The sequence below is a fragment of the Camelus bactrianus genome, chromosome 14 (assembly GCF_048773025.1).
Source record: "Camelus bactrianus isolate YW-2024 breed Bactrian camel chromosome 14, ASM4877302v1, whole genome shotgun sequence".
In the NCBI taxonomy this organism is placed as follows: Eukaryota; Metazoa; Chordata; class Mammalia; order Artiodactyla; family Camelidae; genus Camelus; species Camelus bactrianus.
Window position 1 is genome coordinate 19,803,972 of NC_133552.1, and position 21,946 is coordinate 19,825,917.

Genomic DNA, 21,946 nt, shown 5'->3' on the forward strand with positions numbered 1-21,946 from the left:
TCCTGCTCAGTTACAAATACAGTTCTGTAAGATCTGTGGTTGGTTGAATTTGAAAATGCAGAATCACAGATACTGAGGGCCAACGATATAGTCATATGTGGATTTTCCACTGTGGGTGGGATGGGGGATGGAGGTTGGCACCCAGACCCCTGTTGTGGTATTGGTAATCTGTTATTCACTCATTTAAAAATCTGTGTATTGTTGTTGTAATATTTGTACAGCACTTGAAATAAAAAACCAGGAAAGCCAAAGATAGGCAAGTAAAAATGAACATTTTTGGAAAATCTACCGTGTACAGGTCCTAAGCAGGCATGTCCGTATCTATGAAATCCTTTAACTCCCCAAATACCCCCTGAGGTATATGTTACTATACCCATTTTATGGGTCAAGAAACCAAAATAAAGGCCACAAAACTTCCACAAGATCACCCCGCTAATAGAAAGTGGATCAGGGACTTAAACTTAGGTCTGTGTGACTTGGCACGCATGCTGCTTCTCCAAATTCTGTGCTCCTTAGAGAACAGTGAATCCAAGTGGCTCAGAACAGGCTTCCTCCTGCCCAGTTACAGAGCTCATTAGCTGCAGAGCCAGAACCCATATCTTCAGTCCCCAAACTGTAGGAACTCAGGTGTGTTCTTTCTTTGAGAAAAACTGCCATCTTTAAACACATTTTTAAAAAAGAAAGCACAAAATCCTCAAGTAGATCTTGATTGGATAATTTAAGTTAGACATGCAGTATTATCAGAAAATGCCCTGATGATAACATAAAAGATTGTTGCCCCTCCCCTCTGAAAGCCCTATGGATGGGTGAATACAGTTTCCCAAGAGGCATCTGGATAAATGTTAGCAGCAGGAAGAGAAACACTAGGTACCAGCCTCCTCTCACAGCAGATCAAATTGGTAACACGTGTAGGTGTGTCTGCTTAATGGAGTGGGCGGAGAACGAGACCACAGATGACTCCGTGTCAAGTGAAAACATCTTCATATAAAGCCAAACATGCAGATCCCATTCGAGCAAAGCAGCTCACCTGCAGATGTTACCGGGCAGCTTTGCACCTGGCTCTGTGAAACACACTAACTGGCTCCCACATATAGTCGGACACCTGATTGACTGGGCTGCAAAGGAAGATTTTTACATCCATCAGTGTGGGAAGTTTGCAGCCTGAAGCTGGTGCAGAGCATTCTATGAGCAATGAAGTAGGTGCTTGACGTTGGCGAACTCATACACCAAGCCCCAGAGAAAATTAAAGCAATGTGGTATTACCCAGCATAGATTCCAGCGAATAGATCTCCGAGCCATCTGCAAAATGGAGCAAAGATTCATGCCTGGAGCTCGAAATAAAAAAATACCAACTTCAAAGTCCGTGCTATCAGGCCGTGGGTAAGGCACTTCACCCATTTACAAAAGGGAAAGGTTCAACACGCTGATGATTCCATGCAAAGGCAGAATGGCTCTCGGAGGAAAAATCAATGTTGCTGTTCCCTGCAGAAATATTAATAATGCCTTGAACAAACACCTCTCTTCAAAACGTTTGGAACATTCAGTGCATTTCTCCCCGTTAGTTCCCATCGCTTTCTCCATCGTCTCCGCGTCTCCCTCCATGGGCAGGTAGGTGGGCGGTATTCCAGAAGGAGAAAGCAAGGCGAGGCAGGCTTGGGGAGCTGGGCTCGTGCCTGCAGCTCACTGATGGCCCGGGAGGAGTCTCACCCAGGCTGCGAGGGTCCAGAGGTGTAGCTGATGCGAAAGGTCGGGCGGGGCGGGAGGTGGGGATAAGGAGGGGTAAGGCCAAGAGTAGGAGAGAACAAAGGCTGATGGCTTCACGGGGAGGGTTTAGCTCAGTGGTAGAGGGCCTGAGGTCCTGCGTTCAATCCCCAGTGCCTCCATTAAATAAATAAATAAACCTAATTACCTTCCCCAATCCCCCCCAAACAAATCATTAAAAAAAAAAAAGGCCCATGGGTTCATTAGGAGAAGGAGAAATTTTCACTGCCATGTGGATTTATAAGTCCCACACAGCAAAGACCAAAAGCTGTCTTAGGCTATGGTAGTCTTGCGAGTAAGAAAGAAATGGTTGTGTTGGGGTTGGAAGGGGGAGCACGGCCTGAAGTTAAGCAGGGATGCCACGCACCCCCTCATTGAATCCAGGAAGCTGGAACCCTTGTTGTAAACCTGAGTGCTAGAAATCTTTAAACCTCTTTCTGTTGATCGATTTGTCCCCTAAAGCCAATTTATACTACTGTAATTCTACCGCCGCCCTTGAATGGGGCGCTGAGCAATTACCACCTGCCCGGCTGACCCCTGCTAACTAGGTGTTCGTGGCTCCAGATATTTCCAGGCAGTTTAGCTCGATTGTTCTTCTTTCCCAGGAGTAACTGTCAGCCAGGCTTTGGGGGAAAACACTCTATTCCCTTGATGTTAAGAAACGCAGGGGGTTCGGTATAGCTCAGTGGTAGAGTGTATGCTTAGCACGCTCGAGGTCCTGGGTTCAATCCCCAGTTTAATCACCTGTTTAAAAAAAAAAAAAAAGAAAAGAAAGAAATGAAAGAGTTACTCAGACCTACTGACTCCAGACCCCACTCACTACCTAAGGGAAGAGGCTGTAATCCACAGAACGTACCCAAACCACACACCAGACCCCCAGGATCACCCTTGAGGTGTTCTGGCTTTATTAAAAATTCAGTCCACAAAGAAAGATGGTAACCTACTCAAGTCATCCATGTTGTCGTATTTCCAGAGTATTTGGAGGGCCTAGCTGCTTCACATATCTCTTGAGCAAAGAATTCAAACAAATAATTTCATCATTTGCCTCTTTTCAGGTTTTCCCTGATTTTCCTCTTCATTGTGTTTCTTAAAATTTAACATCCCACACACCCTCCGTATGCCTGCAGTTTTCATATCTTGGTAACATGTACTCAATTGTGTCTGTACAGGAAACTGATGTTCCAAACATAAAGCCCATCGACAGGGGCAAATGTACCATATCCACGATGTGATTCTGTTTATTGTTCTTAATTCACTAGGCTGCTGTGCAAAACGCTTTCCTCCCATGACAAAACAAGATCCAAACTCGCATTTGACTGTAGACAGACTCTGTAAGGACAACGCTGTCAGTCCGTCTTCCTCTACTGACTTGAAAACAGATCACAGGACAGTGCCTCATGACATGAGACCCTCCCAGGGGTGATGACAACATGCATTGTACCCACAGAATCCGCCACTGTCTTTGGTGGAAGGATAATTAAGATGTGACCATTTCATGGGGCCAGGGGAGTGGATGGGGGGAGATGACAGGGTGGGAGGAACACCTGTCCGTCCTCTCCTCCTGTTAGAAGCTGGACACGGAACAGTGCCCTTACTGTACACTTACACCAGGTCCGGGATGCAGGCGTGTGTGCAGACATATTCAGTAATATATTCCTGGGCTGACAGTTCAGTTGGGTCGGCATTTTTCTTACCAATGCCTGTGTTTAGGGTTCTGCAGGCCAAAAATTGATATGAAGATACCTTGGGCAAAACACAAGTAAATAAACCCAGGAAGCAAGTACTTTCCTGGTATTTGCCTTACAAGAGAAATACAAAAATCAATTTTAAAGTATTGTTGGGCTGGTTTCTTTCTTTTACTTTTTTTTTCCCTTGATTATTTTGGTATGAGAGGTAAAAAAAAATCCAAGTTTCATGAATGACTTCTGAGAAAAATCCACTCTGTCTATGATTTTGGTTTCTGATCATTGCCCTTTAGAAGGGACCCAGTGAATACCCGAGGGACAACGGAGCCCAGCATCTCCTGCAGCAGGGAGGTCTAAAACAAGTGAGAGCAGGATTGGTGTGAGGGCTCACAGTGCAGACGAAGTTACATAACATATAATGTTAGTGTCTTTTCTTCAAGAGTCGTACACCAGGAAAATGGAGTGTAAATTCAGTTTTGGCAAATCAGATTCAATTTTAATTGTACTGAGAAAACTAGATAGATAAAGTATCTTATAGTTTATCCTTTACAATTTTAAAGCAAAACACGGCAGTATTTAGTATTTATTTCCAGAGTTCACATATCGGATTTGAAAAAAATCTGTTTACAAGGGGGAAAAAAAAAACCCAACGAGTATACAGTACATAAGTGAGTACAAAACGGAATGGAATAGAATGTAAACTTGAATGCCTAAGTACCCAGAAGCTGAGGAACAAAGCATGGATCAGAGCCGAGGGGGGTGAATTAGGGAAGGTGCGTTTCTGTGTGTACGTGCTGCGTTCTTGCAACAGCGCGCTGTACAACATCCCAGGCCAGCCTGAGAGATGCAGATTATGCAAATATAGTCTGACATCTCACCACCAGAGGACAGACATTGTTGGATATTTTCCTCCTACTCCAGAGGAATGGAAGACAAAATGTAAACATTTCTAAAGTCAACTCTTGGTTCTCCACATTCATTGAAGGGAAGAGCAAAGGCACTGATAATCCAAGTGTAGATAAATGGAAAGATCAAGCACTTGTTTTTGAGTTAAGGTGTACCTATGTTCATGGAACTCACAAGTCTGCTATGAGTATTATAGTCAAGAGGAGTTAGAAATCTCTAGAAGTTAGACAGCTTTTTACCATTTGATTAGAGCAGGTGAAAGTGTAGAAAGTTAAGTGATAACCTCAAAGACACAGTCTTAGATTGTGCAAAATGTAACTTTGGAATCTGACATAAAAGCATGGTATGAACCAATAACCCCGCCCACACTTGGGAATACTGGAAAGCAATTTTCAGAAATTCTACAGAGCACTCAATTCCCTTCCAAAGGCTGTAAGTTATCTCTTTTTGTTTCAAACGTCTCTCTTTTTAACTTTGTCTCATTGCTTCTCTGCTTCTTTCAATAAATTCAGCCCTCTTATTCTCATCTGTGTTGTATCAAGCAATTTCTCCATTTCCGTCCCAGGGCCCGCTGCCTCACCTTCATGAGCTATCTTCTGAAACTTGGTCTAGATATTCTCCTTGAAAACTCTGGCCCATGAATGTTTCAAATAAAATCTCATCAAAGTTTCCTCCAGCCCCACTCCAAGTCAGAAAAACTCACACTGCTCAACTCTACAAGTGAACTTCTGCTATGAGTGGTTGGATGGACATCACAAGCTTCCGGGGCAGAATGAAGGACATTAGGTACTCCCTGCTCACGCCAAGTGACGCTGGATCCTTCCATAAACCCGTTTCCCCAAATTGTAACCCAATGTCACAAGGAACAAAAAGTGAGCCAAGAGCCTTGCAAGCCCCTTCGTTCTACCACGAGTCCCACGTATTTCCAATTAGTGCAATAAAGGTAAAGAGCGTGTGCTTCAGAGTCAAGCCAAACTGGATTTGGATCCCAGTCCCACCACTTGCTAGCCATGTACTCTTGGCAAAGTTCCGAAACCTCTCTGAGCCTTTGTTTCTTCATCTGTTAAATGGAGACAAGACTAGCACCCATCTCCTAGGGCTGCTATGAAAGGAGAGAGAACGTAGGCAGGCTGCTTGGCACAAGGTGCTCAACAAGTACCCGTTACTTATTATTATTAAAATATTTTGGATTTATGAAAAGAAGCTGGTATTAATTTCTTGGTCTTCAGCACTATAGTTCACACGTCAATATTGGAACCAGTATCTCAATGTGATTTTCATCTTGTCAGAATCAATTTAAGTTTTGAATAAATTTCGACTGTCGATTTAATTTTCCAGGGGCACTTCCCCCCTCTAAGTTGAGATACTAATTTGAAATGTATGGCCAACATCTAGCCTGAGTGATCATATTCTGCCCTTTGAAATTAATCTCCCTCTATGTTGGAGATGGCATAGTCAAATCTACGTAATAGTCTGTTTTTCAGACTTAAAATGTTGACCAGCGCTGCCAGGCACCGCTCAACAGAGCAGAGGGGGAAAGGGTTATTATGACAGGAAGAGAAATGAACAGGACTTAATGAACTTCCATTTCAGTTGAGCAGGGTTTTTAATAAAAAAAAAAAGCTTTTTATAAATTCTTTAGCTCAGCAACAATAAAAAAAGGAAAAGAGCACTCAGCTGGGAACAATAGCTACTCAGCTCATAAAAATCATTAGAAGGAACATTTTCTTTGTCTACTATACCCAGCAATTTCTCTCGTGGGCAGTGATCCAGATCACTTAGATTCCATCTAAAAAAAAGTGTCCAGAGAATCTTCTCAACTTTTCCAGCTAATAAATTATACTAATCTCCTAATGTGTCCATCTCCACCGTAAATAACATTTTGGCTCATAATTCATGGCATGTTTTTGACAAGTGGATGATACTGACCTAGTGCTAACAGGATATGCTCTCTGGTTGCCTTTCCATCAGCAGGGAGGCTCTGTGCTGAAACATTCACTCACTGCCGTCAACTCCTCCTGATGGCCGGAGGTTGTCATCCGGGAGGTGGCTGCTAGGTGAGGTGACGAGTGCCTGTGGATGGCGTGCTTCCCGCCGTGCGGGATGCGCTGGCCTATTTGGATATTTCACTTCTCGCTGCAGCCTCTGTAGCTCATCCTACGTGGGTTGAGTAATAGAAACTTCGTATTTTTGACACGAAGGGCCTAGCTGATTCATCTTCCCCCACAAATGTCATTAAACTCTCTTAAGTTAACTGCCACATGTGTTGAAGATTTGTCACTAGGAGCTCTTTCGAGGTCCCCTATGACAACCAGAGGATTTCTGTACTTGGATAAGATGTGTTATTTCTTATGACCCTACTGGGTAATCACTGAGTGTATCTTAGTATTTCTTAATTCAAAAGAACCAGGCAAAAAAGAATGAAATAATGCCATCTGCAGCAACATGGATGGACCTGGAGATCACCAGAGAAAGAGAAATATCATATGATATCACTTATATGTGGAATTTAAAATATGATACAAATGAACTTATTTATAAAATAGACTCACAGACAGAAAATAGGGTTTTTTATGCAATATATGTAAACATTTCTAAAGTCAATTCTTGGTTCTCCACATTCATAGAAGGGAAGAGAAAAGGCACTGATAATCCAAGTGTAGATAAATGGAAAGGAGATGGGGGAGGGATAAATTTGGAGTCTGGAATTAGCAGACACAAATTACTGTATATAAAACAGATAAACAAGGTCCTACTATATAGCACAGGGAACTATATTCAATATCCTATAATAAACCATAATGGAAATACAAAAAAGATACATATATATATATACATACACGTATGTATGTATAACTGAATCACTATGCTGTACACCAGAAACTAACATTCTAAATCAACTTCAGTAAATTTAAAAAAAAAATTTGTTTTAAAGTTCTCTAAGAATCTGCTTTTTCTATTTAGTTTGAGCATAATACACATTTTTTAAATGAACTGTTTCTTTACTGCCTGACATAGTTCACTATTTGCTAAATAACTAAAATGCATTTTAAACCAAATAAAGGAAATGGTTTGAAGATTAAATAAAACAATGCCTCCCACAATCAACCCAGTTTTCCTCACTAAACTGCTCTCCACCTTTGACTTTATGCTGGAGATTGGCGCTATCAACTGTACTGTACATGGTATTCTGTGCTCCTCTTTAATTAACTGTGCATCTGACTTACACACATATTCTCTGGAATCTGGGAAGTAACTGCTTTGTTTTGAAAACGTCCTTTCTTTCCTGCTCCCTCAGGTTGCATCTAAATGTAAGAATAAACAGAAACTGCAATACCAACCCAGCAAGTAATTAAGAATATGCAATGACAGCAAATATGTAAACGCCATCTTTACTGAAGACAGGTGACCATTCAAATAAGCCTTCTACAGATAATAAGGAGTTGAGGGTGGGTAGCTGCTTAAAATCCAATTTTACAAGTATTCTGCCATTTAGAGACTGACTACTGAATTATTATCGACCTTAAATAGTAGTAGTATCATCTGAAACTACACTAGCCAGTTGAACTTAAATTCTACATTTCCGAAGAATTTTTTAAAGGGAATGCCTTAACTGATTTGACTAAGGAAGGGTAAAAAAAATTTGGAACCTGCCCTGCTACATACTAAATATGGTCATTAATTCTTCCACAATCCTCTCTATCCTCACTCTTGAATCCAGGTGGGCTCCATGAAACAGGCCGAGGATGCAGCTTGCACCTCTGGTCCTAGATCACTTATCTTGTAACACGGCTGCCCCACGCAGAGACCTATGTAGGGAGGAACCAGGGCTCCAGGTAGACACCCCGGTTAACCTCCATGTCAGCAAGCCCGGCTTCTGCCCCACGTGATGCTGCATGGAAGCGAGACGAGCTGTCTATGCCACGTACTATCCAAATTGTGGATTCAAGAGTAAAATATATGACTACTGGAACACACCTCAATCCTTAACCCAAGGTAGTCTAACAGATCTAATTAAATAGGGCCATGAAAGAAGCAATCATTATATTTTTGAGCATCTGCTACGAGACTAAATGATTTATACTTTATTCCCTACAATGACCTTATTAGATAGGATTATTGTTTTCCCTGTATTCTAGATGAGGCAACTATAGACTTGCAGATTAACTGCCCAAGATCATGTGATAGGACAGTATTCAAAACCAGATCTGTCTGACTCTTAGGCACATGCTCAGCAGAAAAATGAGAACAGAATGAAGGAAATTCCAAGTGAATGCTGGGGACTCAGATTTTCATGAATATAGTACAGGTTAGAAAATACATCAATGCGTATGTCCTGAGAGTACCCCAATATTGCTTAGCGTAACTTTCAAAATTAGTGGTTAGCACAGGAAACTATATTCAGTTCCTTGTAATAACCTTTAATGAAAAAGAATATGAAAACAAATATATGTATATGTATGCATGACTGCGATCTATTATGCTGTACACCAGAAATTGACACATTGTAACTGACTATACTTCAAAAAAAATTAGAGGTAACTTTCTTTGAAGCATAGAATTCAGAGAACATTTTTTAGTATTTTAACTTCAAGACGTCTACTAAAAGTGAGTACTCCATACTGAAGAGAGGTTACAAAGATGAATGACAAATTCTTGCTCTACAAGTTCTTGCACTTTTGTAGGAGAAATAAGTAATGTTACACAAGTAGTTGTTTCACAAGGTATCATTAAGTGAGGAATAAAGTGTTATGGGAATTTATTCATTCAGTCAACAAATATTGATTGAGTGTCAGTGTGGCTGTGACCAAGACAGATAAGTCCCTGCTCTCAGAGAGCTGACAATTCATGATATTACTTCAGCTGGAAGCATCAGAAAAGGAGGGACAGATCTCAGCTTGGCCTTAAACTATCCCTTGGCTTTGGGCATGTGGAGATCTGGGAATTAGGAGGGCGTTCAAGGTACGGGGATAACAGTGAGCAGAAAAAAACAAACCAACAAACGCTAAAGCACAAGAAAAACTAGGACATGCATGGGGATTTCAAAGCAAGAACCATGATTTCAGTGACTCTAAGAATCAGTCACCTTTAAGTCAGGTCATTATTTTCTGTACCAAAAGAAAACACAACATTTACAGCAGTGGCTCTCCACCAGGGCCAGAGATATTGGCGATCACCCTATCGTGTGCAGGAGAGCTCCCCATAAAAGACGAATTATTCAGCTCGGTAAGTCGATATTGCCAACGTTGAGAACTCCCTAACTACAGGATGTCATAAACTGAAAGATGCATCTACAACATTTAAAAAGTATCTGAAAACAGATGAAATGCAGTAGTTCAGTCTATCCGGGATGAACCCAGGGCTGTAAAGAGTACCAGAAAATAATGCTGGTATTCTGCCTCTGGCGTAGTAAACTGATGATGACCAGGGGCTGTTGTGAGGAAATAATTTAAAGCCCTTCCAAACCAAGTGTTCATCCCTTGCTTTGGAGAAATCCTGCATGTTAATCAAACTGACTAATAATATATCCTATTTCTGCTCATTCTGACTGATCTCAGGGGCAACAACAGACTTAACAATCATACGGTGTATCTATTTTTTAAAGCAGAGCTCTACGCACTGATTCTAGAAGCGCCCCCTGGTGCTTGGTTTAAAATATTCTTTTCTCTTGAACTTCCTAAGCATATCATCTGTGCCTCTCTAACAGGATTCATGCGGTTTCTCTTTCCTCTACAAGTCCCTTTAGGTCAGGGTCCATGCCTGGTTCACACCTGTAACTCTGGAGGACCCCTACAGTGAGCGCCTCACACACTGCAGGTGCTCAGTAAAAATGCGCAGAATGAACAACCAAATAAACCCACAGGACTGGAAGCTACGCTGAGCTACGACGCCTCGGACTTCTCCCGGCCCTCTCCAGCCTTTCCCGGCAGGGCTCATTTTGCAAATCTTTAATCGTGTTAGTAGCTCTCCGAGTTCTCAGGCTTCAGCCAGAGGGTCTCGGGGAGAGCAGAGCTCTCTAACCACCACTTTACAGAACACCGTTTAGTAAGTTCCAGGACGTTTCAGATCATTTTCCCACGGGCTGGCAGTCAGTGTACGGCCTCAAAACACTTAAAGCATCTTACGTGGGCTGAGTACTAAATTCGTCCGAGGAAACAAGGGACAATGTGAGCATGAGTACAAGCAGCGAGAAACTTTTTACTCGTTGCTCACAGATCCCAGTGACACCACCAACCATCATATTTGTGTGGGGGAGGGGAGCGGGAGGAACTTAGCGCTAACAGAACAGACATCTTAAAATGTATGACCATCAGAGAGGGAGAAAAGAAGGGGAAAGATCAGCGACAGAATGCCAAGTGTTCCTTTAAAAGGTAATACAAAGACAGACTATTGGTCTTTTATTATTATACAGCTTAGTAGTGGAAGAAGTGGTCAGTCTGTGTATGAAATTTTTAACGGCCATGGTTTAGACCAGTTTGCAGGACTTTTTTTTTTTTTTTTAAATAGGGTCCCTTTTCTTTCCTTCAGAGTGGTCCTTGAGCATCAATCAGTGTTTGGTGGTTGCTTCTAGCAAGTCTTTTGCTTCATTAATTTTGGTTGCTAAGTAAGGAGATCCACCTGAGAGGACAGAGAAGAGTAAATGGATTAAAACACACTTATTATGGACATGTTTTTAAAGTCTCAAATAAAGAAAAACATTATTAGAATTCTCTGGTATTTCCCCACACATTCATCCTCTGACAAATTCTTTTATAAGCTCACTAGAAATCACAACAGCATACGTTAAACTTGTTCAGTGAAGCACTACAGATACCCAACAAACGAAGATAACCTCTGAGAAAAGTAAAGAAACATATAATAAGGAATAATTTTAAAAAAAAATCAAACATTCCACTGGTCAGACATTACCATTCAAATATCTGACCGGAGAATTTTTCTGAAATTAAGTGGGTGGTTAGGTAAATAAAATAACGGTCTTTCTCTAAGACTTTTTTTTTTTTAAGGGAAGAATATTCTTCCAAAGGAGGTTATCTTTCTGAAGGAGGTAAGGCAATCCAAGGGACCTTTCAGAGTCTTATCATGCCTTATGTTTTCACAAAAATAAAATATATGTTAGGAAAGGCAACTATGTACTTAAAATCATATTTACTAATACTAATGAATTAACTAGTAAATAAGTGGTAATAAAAATTATGTTAAAGGATATGCTCCCTGTTCTCTGAAATAGTCCTATTGGAATACCTGTGGAGTACAGTCTTAGATTCACTGTGCCCTAAAATAAACTTAAGTCGGTTCTTTTTTAGAGTTCTTTGCAATGAATTCTTTCTAATGCAAACAGCAAGAGGAAAATTGAAGTGAATTTCAAATTCAGAATCATTGTAAATCACAGAGCCTATCCGACATACAAAAATACTGGCCCCAAACTGTCACATTAAAGCTATTTAAGCAATGTACACCTTCTAACTTCTAGTCCTGAACACTTTCATTGCTTAACGCTCGAGCTAACAATCCTATTACAGTTCACCAGTCTCTTTGTGTTTGTTTTTATTTTTTATTCTCCCCTTGAGTGCAAACGATCTATAGCTGCTGAAAACATCATAAGACCTCAGTACCTTACAACGAACTAAAAAACATCTAGACCGTATTGGTGTGTATATTGTCCTGACTCTATCCAGGCCTTTTATTGACATCAAACCACCCACTTTATAAAGGAAAACAGATCAACGAACATAAGGACAATGCTAGAGGAGCTATTTTTAGCTTTTTACCCTTGAGGGTACCACTGACATTTTCACATCAAGATCTGAATTGCTATAAACATTTATGGAATATATCACAGAGTGCCCTTAAATATACAATCAGAGTCACAAATGAAATTGATGAAAGTTTCCGTGTGCACTTGGCTATAAAATAAACTGATTTCAGGATAATCTTTGAAGATGACCTCGGAATTAGGTAATGTCAATCCTGGTAAGCTGTTTAAATTTTGAGAGTTACCAAGGTAATGCTGGGCATCTTGTGTATCTTTGACAAATATTAAATTATTAACTGAGCTCAAACATAACCTTTAACTGATTGATACGCACGCCGGATATTTAAATCACTGGTCATAACATGCTCATTTAGCAGACAGGAAAAAAATCAAAGGCACAGAAGATCGAAATTCTCATTAAACATAGTATTTATCGATGGCAATGCCAGAGAGAAAAATGGACAGTTTATTCAGAATAACACTGAATTACTGTCCACCCTCTTTTAGTCAGAGGGACACTGGAGCTGTCTTTTATGTGTAGGGCAGAAACTGTAGGTTTGGCTCTCATTCTACCCTCATTCTATCTTCCTAAAATTTGGGGAAGGTGCTAAGCCAAAAACACAATTTCTATATTCCCTTCCAGTAGTGTTTGATTCAAAGTAGGATCTATCCACGAGGGGCACTCTTGGGAGGTCTGGAGGCGGAAGGGAGAGAAGGGCTTTGCTGCGGGGCCAGTGAGGTCGTGGGGCGGTGGCGGCAGCAGCTGTGATTTCTGTACAGCTCCTGGTGGTCTGTGAGGTCGTCCACAAGTAGCTTCCCCAACAGAGCAGCTCTGTAATTATCTGGGGAGCCACTCTTATAACCCAAGTCTAAAATTTACTCCCTCAGACCTTCCAACAGTTTGTAACCATTAATTCCCTGCATTAAATGCTCTCCTGCTTAAAACATCTAGTTTCTGGCACTGAATCTTGACTGATAAAATATATAGGATAAATATCCTTTATTTAATGGAAATAACATCCCTTTGAATCTTTTGATCCTGCTCAAATTATTGGGGGACCACTGGGATTCCATTTAACTAGAGCACTCACCCTCTGTACCTTTGTACTTTCATCAAACACTGCTGGAGCTCTTGTGCTCTGGCTATCGTGAGCTGCCATGTTTTAGACCAACCCTCCCATTGACATCAACTAGAAGAGTTTAATAAAATTCAAACGCATCAGTGTAAGAGCACCAGAGGTCTACCAGGTCAGCCAGGTCTAGAGAGATCAGGAAACGCATTGCAATGAGCCCAAAATTCTACACTGCTCTTTTCCTTCAAAGAAACCAGACACAAAATAGTACATACTATACAATCCCACTCACATGAAACATGAGAAAAGACACATCTTATCTGTAGTGGCAGAAAGCAGAACGGTGACTGCCCAAGCTTGGGTAGGGACTGGCAGTGAGAGGGGGCATCAAAGATCCTTTTGAGCTTTGAAATGTTCTATGTCTTCATTGTGCTAGTGGTTACATGGGTGTATACATTTGTCAAATCTCATCAAACTGTGCATTTAAAGATATACTTTATTGTATGTATAAATATACATACAACTATATACAACATAGCTGATGAATAAAGTAACCAGCAAACTGTATGTTACAAGAGACTATCTTTTTAAAAAAAATTTTAAAAAAATACACTAATGAAAATAAAGCTGGCACTGGTATGCTAATTATCAGGCAAAACTTAAGGCAAAACACAATACTAGAGATTAAGAGGGAAATTTCACAGCGTTAAAAGGGTCAGTCTACTGGTAAGACAGAGCAATTGTAAATTTGAATATACCTAGTAACATAGCTTCAAGATATATAAGGGAAATACAGACAGAAAAGACACAAATCCATTATCAGTGGGAGATTTAATATACCTCCCTCAGTAATTCATAGAAAAACAATTAGACAAAAAGAAATAGTAATAAGAATATCAAAAAGTTGAATAACATGATGAACCTCGATCTAAATGACATACATAAAGCACTCCATCTTACAAGTGCAGAACTCACCTTTTAAACTGTACATGGAACACTTACTGAAGTTGACCATGTGCTAAGGCTATAAAGCAAGTCTCAACGAACTTCAAAGACTCAAATCATAATAAGCAGCGCTACCTGAATTGTGTTCCATGGATGAGTGCTGCTATGCAGCTGTTACGGGACCACAGTTAGACAGGCTGAGAAACTGAGAATAAGTGCTTAGAAAATATTATAGCCACTTAACACAGTAGTGTGTACCTGTAGAATCTAATAACAAAAACTGGGGCTTAGAACTTACATATCTTTTTATTTCAATTTTCTAATAAATTCATTTTTTTGGTTATATTTTACAAAAGTTACCAGTCCACCAGAGATTGCGAAAAAATCATGTCCTCCATCGCAGACAGTTTGAGAAGTACTGATGTAAGTATGTTAATTGACCACAGTGGACTTGAGCTGGAAGTCAATAACAAACACATCTAGGGAATCCCAACATTTGGAAATCAGTCAATATACTTACAAGTAACCCACGCATCAAGGAAAATACCACAACAGGAATTAGCAATCAAGATAATTAACAATGCCAAAGGTTAGTTTTTTTAAAAAAGCTAATCAACTTCATACCAAAGCATTTAAAATTTAAATGAAATAACCTCTAGGAAAAACATAATATATCAAGAAGAAATAATATAACAAGAAGAAATGGGAAAAAAAGAATCATAACTATTTGAGAAACTGAATCTGTAAGTAAAAATCTTCCCACAAGTAAAGTCTGGCAAAGATAGTTGTATGACTAAATTTTTCAAAAAAAAAAAAGAAGAGGAAGAGGAGGAAGAGGAAGAGGAAGGAGGAGGAGGAGAGGGAGAGGGAGAATAAAGAAGAAAGAGGAAAGAGGAAAGAAGAATAAGAAGAAGAAGAAAAGGAAAACATATTTCAATTCTTTTTATGAGGCCAGCGTATCTTTGATACAAACCCTGATGAAAATATCACAAGATGAACATAGATGCAAAAACAAATACCAGCTTAGCAGATCAGGCTAAATTCACAACCAAGTTAGGTTGATATCAGAAATCCAAGACTGGCTTTCACATTAGAAAATTAATCAAGGTAATTAATCACATTAACAGAATAAGGAATACATTTCACATGTCATCTCAACAAATGTAGAAAACTCCATACACATTCATAATAAAAACTTTTAGTAAACTAAGAGTAGAGGGATAAACTTCTTTTATGTGATAGGAGTTCTCAAAAAATACAGCAAATATTATACTTTGTAGTAAAATGTTAAAACCTTTGACTGAGATCAGCAACAAGAAAAGGATGCCCACTATCACTTCTATTTAACACTTTACTGGAGGTTCTAGCCACTGCAATAAATGCCCCCTCTCTATTCCCAATAAAAAAAGAAACAAGGATTGGAAAGAAATGGTCATTCTTCATAAATGACACAATTGAGTATGTAGAAAATCCAAAAGGACCTAAAGACAAAATCATAGACTATTCAAATTTAACAAGATGCTGGATACAACAGCAATATACACAAAACTAACTTTTTTATGTCCTAGAAATAAATAACTACATAAAACAATACAATTTATAGTAGCATTGGAAAAAAATCAATACCTAGGAATAAATTTAACAAATTATGGATATGACTACAAACTGAACAATCTTATTGAAATAAATTAAAGATGACCTAAATAGATGAAAGGATATGTCTTGTTCACAGACTGGAAAATTCAACAACATAAAGACATCAATGCTCCCCAGGATATAGATCTACAGAGTCATAGCAAACCCAATCATAACCCAGGAGGTTTGTGTGTGAAAGCGTATGTGTGTGCTTGTGCATGCGCACGTGCAAACTGACGACACAGTTCCTAACTTACATTAAAATGTAAAGGGCTAAACAGCAAAAAAAAAAAAAAAAAAAAAAAAAAAAACCTTAAATAACAAAAATCTTGAAAAAATTTACACTATCTGAAATGAAGATTTGTTATAAATCTATACAAAACATTATGGTAGTGGCACAAGCGTTAAAAAAAATTAACCAAAGGAAGAAGAAAGAAAGTAGAGAAATATTTTCACAAATCTCTGGCTGTTTGATTTATAACAAGGTAACACTGCAAATTACTGGGAGGTGTAGGGGATGCCTTTTCAATGAATAATGCAGGACCATTTCGACATCTATATAAAAATAATTAAAACTTTACCCTTATCTCACACCTTATACAAAAATCGATTCCAGTTCATTACTGATATAATTATGTAAGATAACAAAGATTCTAGAAATTAATTTCACGATGTTGAGATTTTCATGACCTTGAGACAGGCAAAATTTCCTAAACAAAATAAAGCACTAACTATAAAGGAAAACTTTGAACTATAAACTGAACTATATCAGAATTTAAATTTTGTTTATAAATAAACATCATTAAAGGTAAATAAAAGCAAGCCACAAAGAAAAGATATCTGTAACACAAAGGACTCATATCTAGAACACCAGAAGAATATATGATGTTCCCAAGTCAATTCAAAAGAGAGAGACAACCTAAAAGAAAAATATGGATAAATGGCAGGATATACATACCATGAAATACTATACAGCAATGAATATGCATGATTCCCTACTACAGCATTCACTGCTATGTGAATAATCTCACAAAGATAGCAAAATGAAAGAAGACAAGAATGAAAGACTGCACACTTCATGATTCTACTTACATAAAGTTCAAAAACAGGCAAAACTCATCTATGGCCACAAAAATCAGGAGCGTGGTCACTATTGGGGTGTGGGGAGTGACTGGAAATGCACACGAGGAGAAAATTTTTGTGCGGTTTAATTTCTTAATCTGGGTACTGGCTACACAAATGAGTTCACTTTATGACAATTCACTGAGTTGTGTGCTTACAATCTGTGTACTTTTATGAATGTGTATTTCAATTTTAAAAGTTTATCGAGAAACTAACACTGGAGATGTGCTGACCTTACTGAAGTCTGACACACTACCAATTCACACTGCCCCCAAATCACAGGGGCTCAGTAAACCTGTGACAGGACCATGGTGACGAGGACAGTGACTCGGCATTATTCTAACATATTATTGCATTTGCCTCTTCCAACCATCCTTCGTAGCTGCTCAATTCTTATTTTCATTACATAAAGAGAATGAAGCACAAAAACACTTAGTTACTTGCCCAACAGCAGCCAGAGTGAACACGAGGTGGATCCAGGATTCCCAGGACGCCTGGCTCCCGAGCCCGCACTCTTCTCAGTCACCACACCACCCTGCCTCTCATTTTGTTTACCAAATTTCTTGCTTATTAAATTCCTACCATGTTAAACATGTGCTTGTTATAAACCTTTTGACTTTCTTCAAGCCTGTAATCTCACCTCAGGTTCTCTTCCTTCTTGAGAAGACTGAGATCATGCCTGTGATTTACCTTTTAAATATGTATGTCTATCTTCCCATTAGATAATAGATACCTCGAAGAGCAATCGCGCTTTAGATCTAGAGAGATCTATTATCAGCACAGCTCTGAGTACACAGACGGGACACCCATCCTTGATGGGGAGAAGGAAGTACTGAGTCACTATTCTATTATTTTCCTGCATCAAACATCAGTTTCACACAAGTAAAACCACTCCAGAGATACAGAAACCAGGTAAAGTGTGTTAGGAGTGCATGCTTAAAAAATAAACAAACATCTGGGTAAAAATTCCCAACCGGCACAAAAGAAAATACGCAAATATTCTACAATTAACAATTGTTTCAAAGTTAGGTACGGGCGTACCTCGTTTTAATGCGCTTTGCTTTACCGCACTTCGCAGACACTGTGTGTTTTTCACAAACTGAAGGTTTATTGCAACCCTGTGTCAAGTCTATCCGTGCCGTTTTTCCAACAGCTTTATTTTTTAATTAAGGCATGAACATTGTTTTTTAGACATTATGCTATTGCACACTTAACAGACAACAGTATAGTGTAAACATAACCTCTATATACACCACGAAACCAAAATATTTACGTGGCTTGCTTTACTGTGGAACCTGCCTTATTGCAGTGGTCTGGAACTGAGCTCTCAGGATCCTTCAGGCGTGCCTGGATAATGCGTTACTAACGCGAGTTTCACAGAAAGTACACCAACGTGAGGATTAAGAAGATACAAGTCCCTTTTATCCTTGGGTCTTTCTTAAGCAGATACTATCATAGATTTTTCTAGATTCCTTAATTCTCATTGAAACTTAGGAATGTCTACATCCCAAATCTGTAAGATAGAAGAAGTGTTGCCATCTGCTGATCTGAATGGTTCTTAAAAGCGACCCACCCTTCTTAAAAAAAAGATGTTAAAATCATGTGGATACATGTGTATATACACATAGGAGACTGGCTTCTGGCATGAGGAGTTCCACTGATCTGTTCCCCAGTGTAACTGGTAAAAACTATATAAAAAACCCCCAAACATCTGAAGCCTCTAGAAATGGTCTTAAAAGCACACACACACAAGAACTATCTATTAAAGAAACTCTATGAAAATTCGGTAAGAAAGGCAGGAATCTGTGGCCTTTGAGCCACAACAGCTCCCTTCTTTTCCCCTCCCAGCACAGCAAGGCAGACACCCGACGCTGGATGACTGTAGCAAGACAGGGGGCTCCTTTCTCCTCAGCTCCTGGACAGAGGGCTTCCCTTCCGGGAGAAGATGGACCTCTGGCTCTTCCTGCCCCAGATGCCTGAGGCTGAAGCTAAGGCCCAGGAAAGCGGAACCTGGGCTCTACCCTGGGCAAGGCTCCCTTACAACACTGGGACCTCAACAGCTTGTCTCCCAGTCCGCAAGGCATGTTCTGCCCCAGGAGAGGCGAGCTGGGAAGACCTTGGACGACTGCCCCTCTGTCTCATGCTCACTAGCTCCTAGGGGGGGTTCACTCAGCGAGAAGCTTGCCATAGTTCCCATTCCCAGCTCCAGAATCCTGGCAGAGAGTCTGCCTGTGGAATAAATTAATTAAAGAGGACATTAAACTGAGGTGACTTAAATGCCTAACAGACTACATAATCAAACCAAAACCTAAGCCTGTAAGTCCTTCAACATTAAGAAATTAACATGAACTAGGCTTTTCCAAATAAAGCAAATGCTTAAGTTATAGCCAATCAAGTAATCTCCTTGCTTTGATTTTGCCTCTTCTCTCTAACAGTCTTTCCCGTAGGGCGCTCCTAACCACTTCCGGTTTGGTCTGCCTAATTCAAATAATTTGCTCCAACAAACTCTTAAAAATTTAATATGCTTCAGTTTATCTTTTAACAGTGGCAAAAGGAAAACAATGTGTCACTTATTAAAGAATCCCTAAATAAGATTAACAGCTAACTTAGCAGAAACAATGGAGGCCAGAAGGCAACGGGACAACATAATCAAAGTTCTCAAAGAAAAAACTGTCAACTAAGAATCCCACAGTCAGCAAAGCTGTTATTCAGAAACGAAGGTGAAACAAACGCTATCCTGGGTAAACAAAAATGGAAAGAATTTACTGGTAACAGACCCACTTTAGAAGAAATCCTAAAGGAACTTCTTCAGGATAAAAGCAAGTGACCTCAGATGGTAATCTGAATCCACACAAACAGCACTAGTAAATATAACTATGTACTTATAGAAGACAACATAAATTTTCTTTGTTTCTTCTTTGTTCTCTTAACTGATTGAAAAAGCAACTGTATAAAATAACATGCATAAAATGTATTGTTAGGCTTATAACATACAGATAATAATACATGCTTAATACATTTGCTAGTAACAGCACAAAGGAGATGAATAGGATTAAACTGTTGTGGATTAAGGGAAATCACAGCAGACGGTAAGGTAATGCGTCTAACAGTGTACGGTCAGGTTTGTAACAGTAGATGTTATATGTATAACAACAGCACAAAAGGGGGTAAATGGGAAGAGAGCTGCATAGGAGTAATGTTTCTATATATTATCAGAATTAGGCTAGTATAAATCTGAAGCTGATTCTGATAAATTAAGATGTATATGGTAAATCTGAAAGCAACTACTTTTTAAAATATTCAAAAATAATAAAAAATAATTAATAAAATCAAAATACTACATTACAAAATGTTCACTCAGTGCAAAAGAATGAAGTAAAGGAAGAATAATAGATGGGGCAAAGACATGAGACAGAAAACAAAAAGCAAATGCAGACAGAAATCCAACTAGATCAATAATAACATTATATGTGAATGGATTAAACAATCTAATCAATTATTAGGTTGTCAGATTGTATTAAAAAACATGATCCAACTATAGGCTGTGTACAGGAGACAGACTTTAGATTCAAAAATACAAATAAATTGAAAGTAAAAGGATGGAAAAAGATATATCATGAAACACCAACCACAGAAAAGCTAGCGTGGCTATACTCCTATGAAACAAAATAGACTTCAAAACAAAAAATGTTACTAGAGATATAACAATTATAAAAATGTATACACCTAACAAGAGAGCACCAAAAAATACATGAAACAAAAAACTAAGAAAAATGAAGAGAGAAACAGACAATTCAATAGTAAGGATTAATGCCCCATTTTCAATAATGGATAGTACAACCAGACAAAAGATCAACAAGAAAATAGAAGATGTGGACAACACTTAAAACCAACTAGACCTAACAGACATCTATAGAACGTCTACCCAACAACAGAATATACATTCTTCTCAAGTGTATATGGAACATTTTCCAGGAGAGATCACTGGCGAGGCCATAAAACAAAACTCAATAAATTAAAAGGATTAAAATAATACATTATATTCTCCAACCCCAATGGAATCAAATTAGAAATCAGTAACAAGGACAAATTTAAGAAATAAATAGAAATTAGTAGAAATTAAACACATTCTTGAACAATCAATAGGTCGAAGAAGAAATCAAAAGAAAAACAAGGAAATACTTTGAGATAAATAAAGACATGACATAAAACTTACGGGGAACAGCTAAGGCAAAGATAGCTGTAAATACCTGTGTTAAAAAAAAAAGAAAGATCTCCTATCAATAACCTTGACTTCAACCTTAAGATACTGAAAAGAGAATAAACCAAACCTAAAGCAAAAAGAAAATAGTAAAAATTAAAACAAAAATTAATGAAGGGGAGAATTAGGAAAAAAAAAAAAAAGAGAGAGAGAGAGAGAAGATCAGTTAGACCAAAAGCTGATTCTTTGAAAAGAAGCCTTTAGCTTGTTGATCATTAAAACAAACCTTTAGCTTGTTTGATCAAGAAAAAAGAAAACAGATTCAAATGACTGCCATCAGAAGTCAAAGAGAAGACATTACTATCATAGCTAAGAGAAATAAAAAGGATTATAAAGGAACACCATAAATAACTATACTTCAGCAAATTAAGACAGCCCAAGTTCTCAACATAGCTGGCAAGCTTCTCCATCCCTTCCTTGGTCCTGCGTGTCTTCTTCGATCATGCTTCCTATCACTGTTCCCCTTGCTCACCGTGCTCAAGCCAATCTCCTTACAGTTCCAGAAACACACAGTATGTTCTCATTTCAAAACCTTTGCACATGATGTTCCTTCTGGTCAAAATACTCTTTCTTCAGATCTTTGCATGACTTACTGCCTCAGGTTTTTGCTCAAGTATTTTCTTCCTACAGAGAATTTCTAAGACAGCCATAAATAATACGGCAGCTGCCTCCTCTCCAGCTGGCAACCTCTACTCCCCAACTCGATTTTATTTTTCTTAAAAGCACTTACCATCATGTGACATTTTTCAGTCTAGCCTTTTCTGCATAACTACCCTAAAACTTAGTGGCTGATAACAACTTTTTT

General features: G+C 38.9%; 1 protein-coding gene across 3 annotated transcripts in view; it reads right to left on the reverse strand.

Annotated features, from left to right (window-relative positions):
- Positions 1-4,015: 4,015 nt before the first annotated feature.
- Positions 4,016-21,946, reverse strand: part of DNAJC15 (DnaJ heat shock protein family (Hsp40) member C15) — a 60,997-nt gene continuing 43,066 nt past the window's right edge. For 2 of the 3 annotated variants that reach the window (XM_045508900.2, XM_010973263.3), the window contains one exon: positions 4,016-10,970. Coding sequence is in view for 2 of the 3 variants with exons in the window: in XM_010973263.3 (XP_010971565.1) it covers positions 10,900-10,970 (71 nt within the window). In the remaining variant the exon portion in view is untranslated. Of the gene's footprint in view, positions 10,971-21,096; positions 21,131-21,946 lie in introns of all 3 variants that reach the window. The other variant, XM_045508899.2, reaches the window with a different exon arrangement.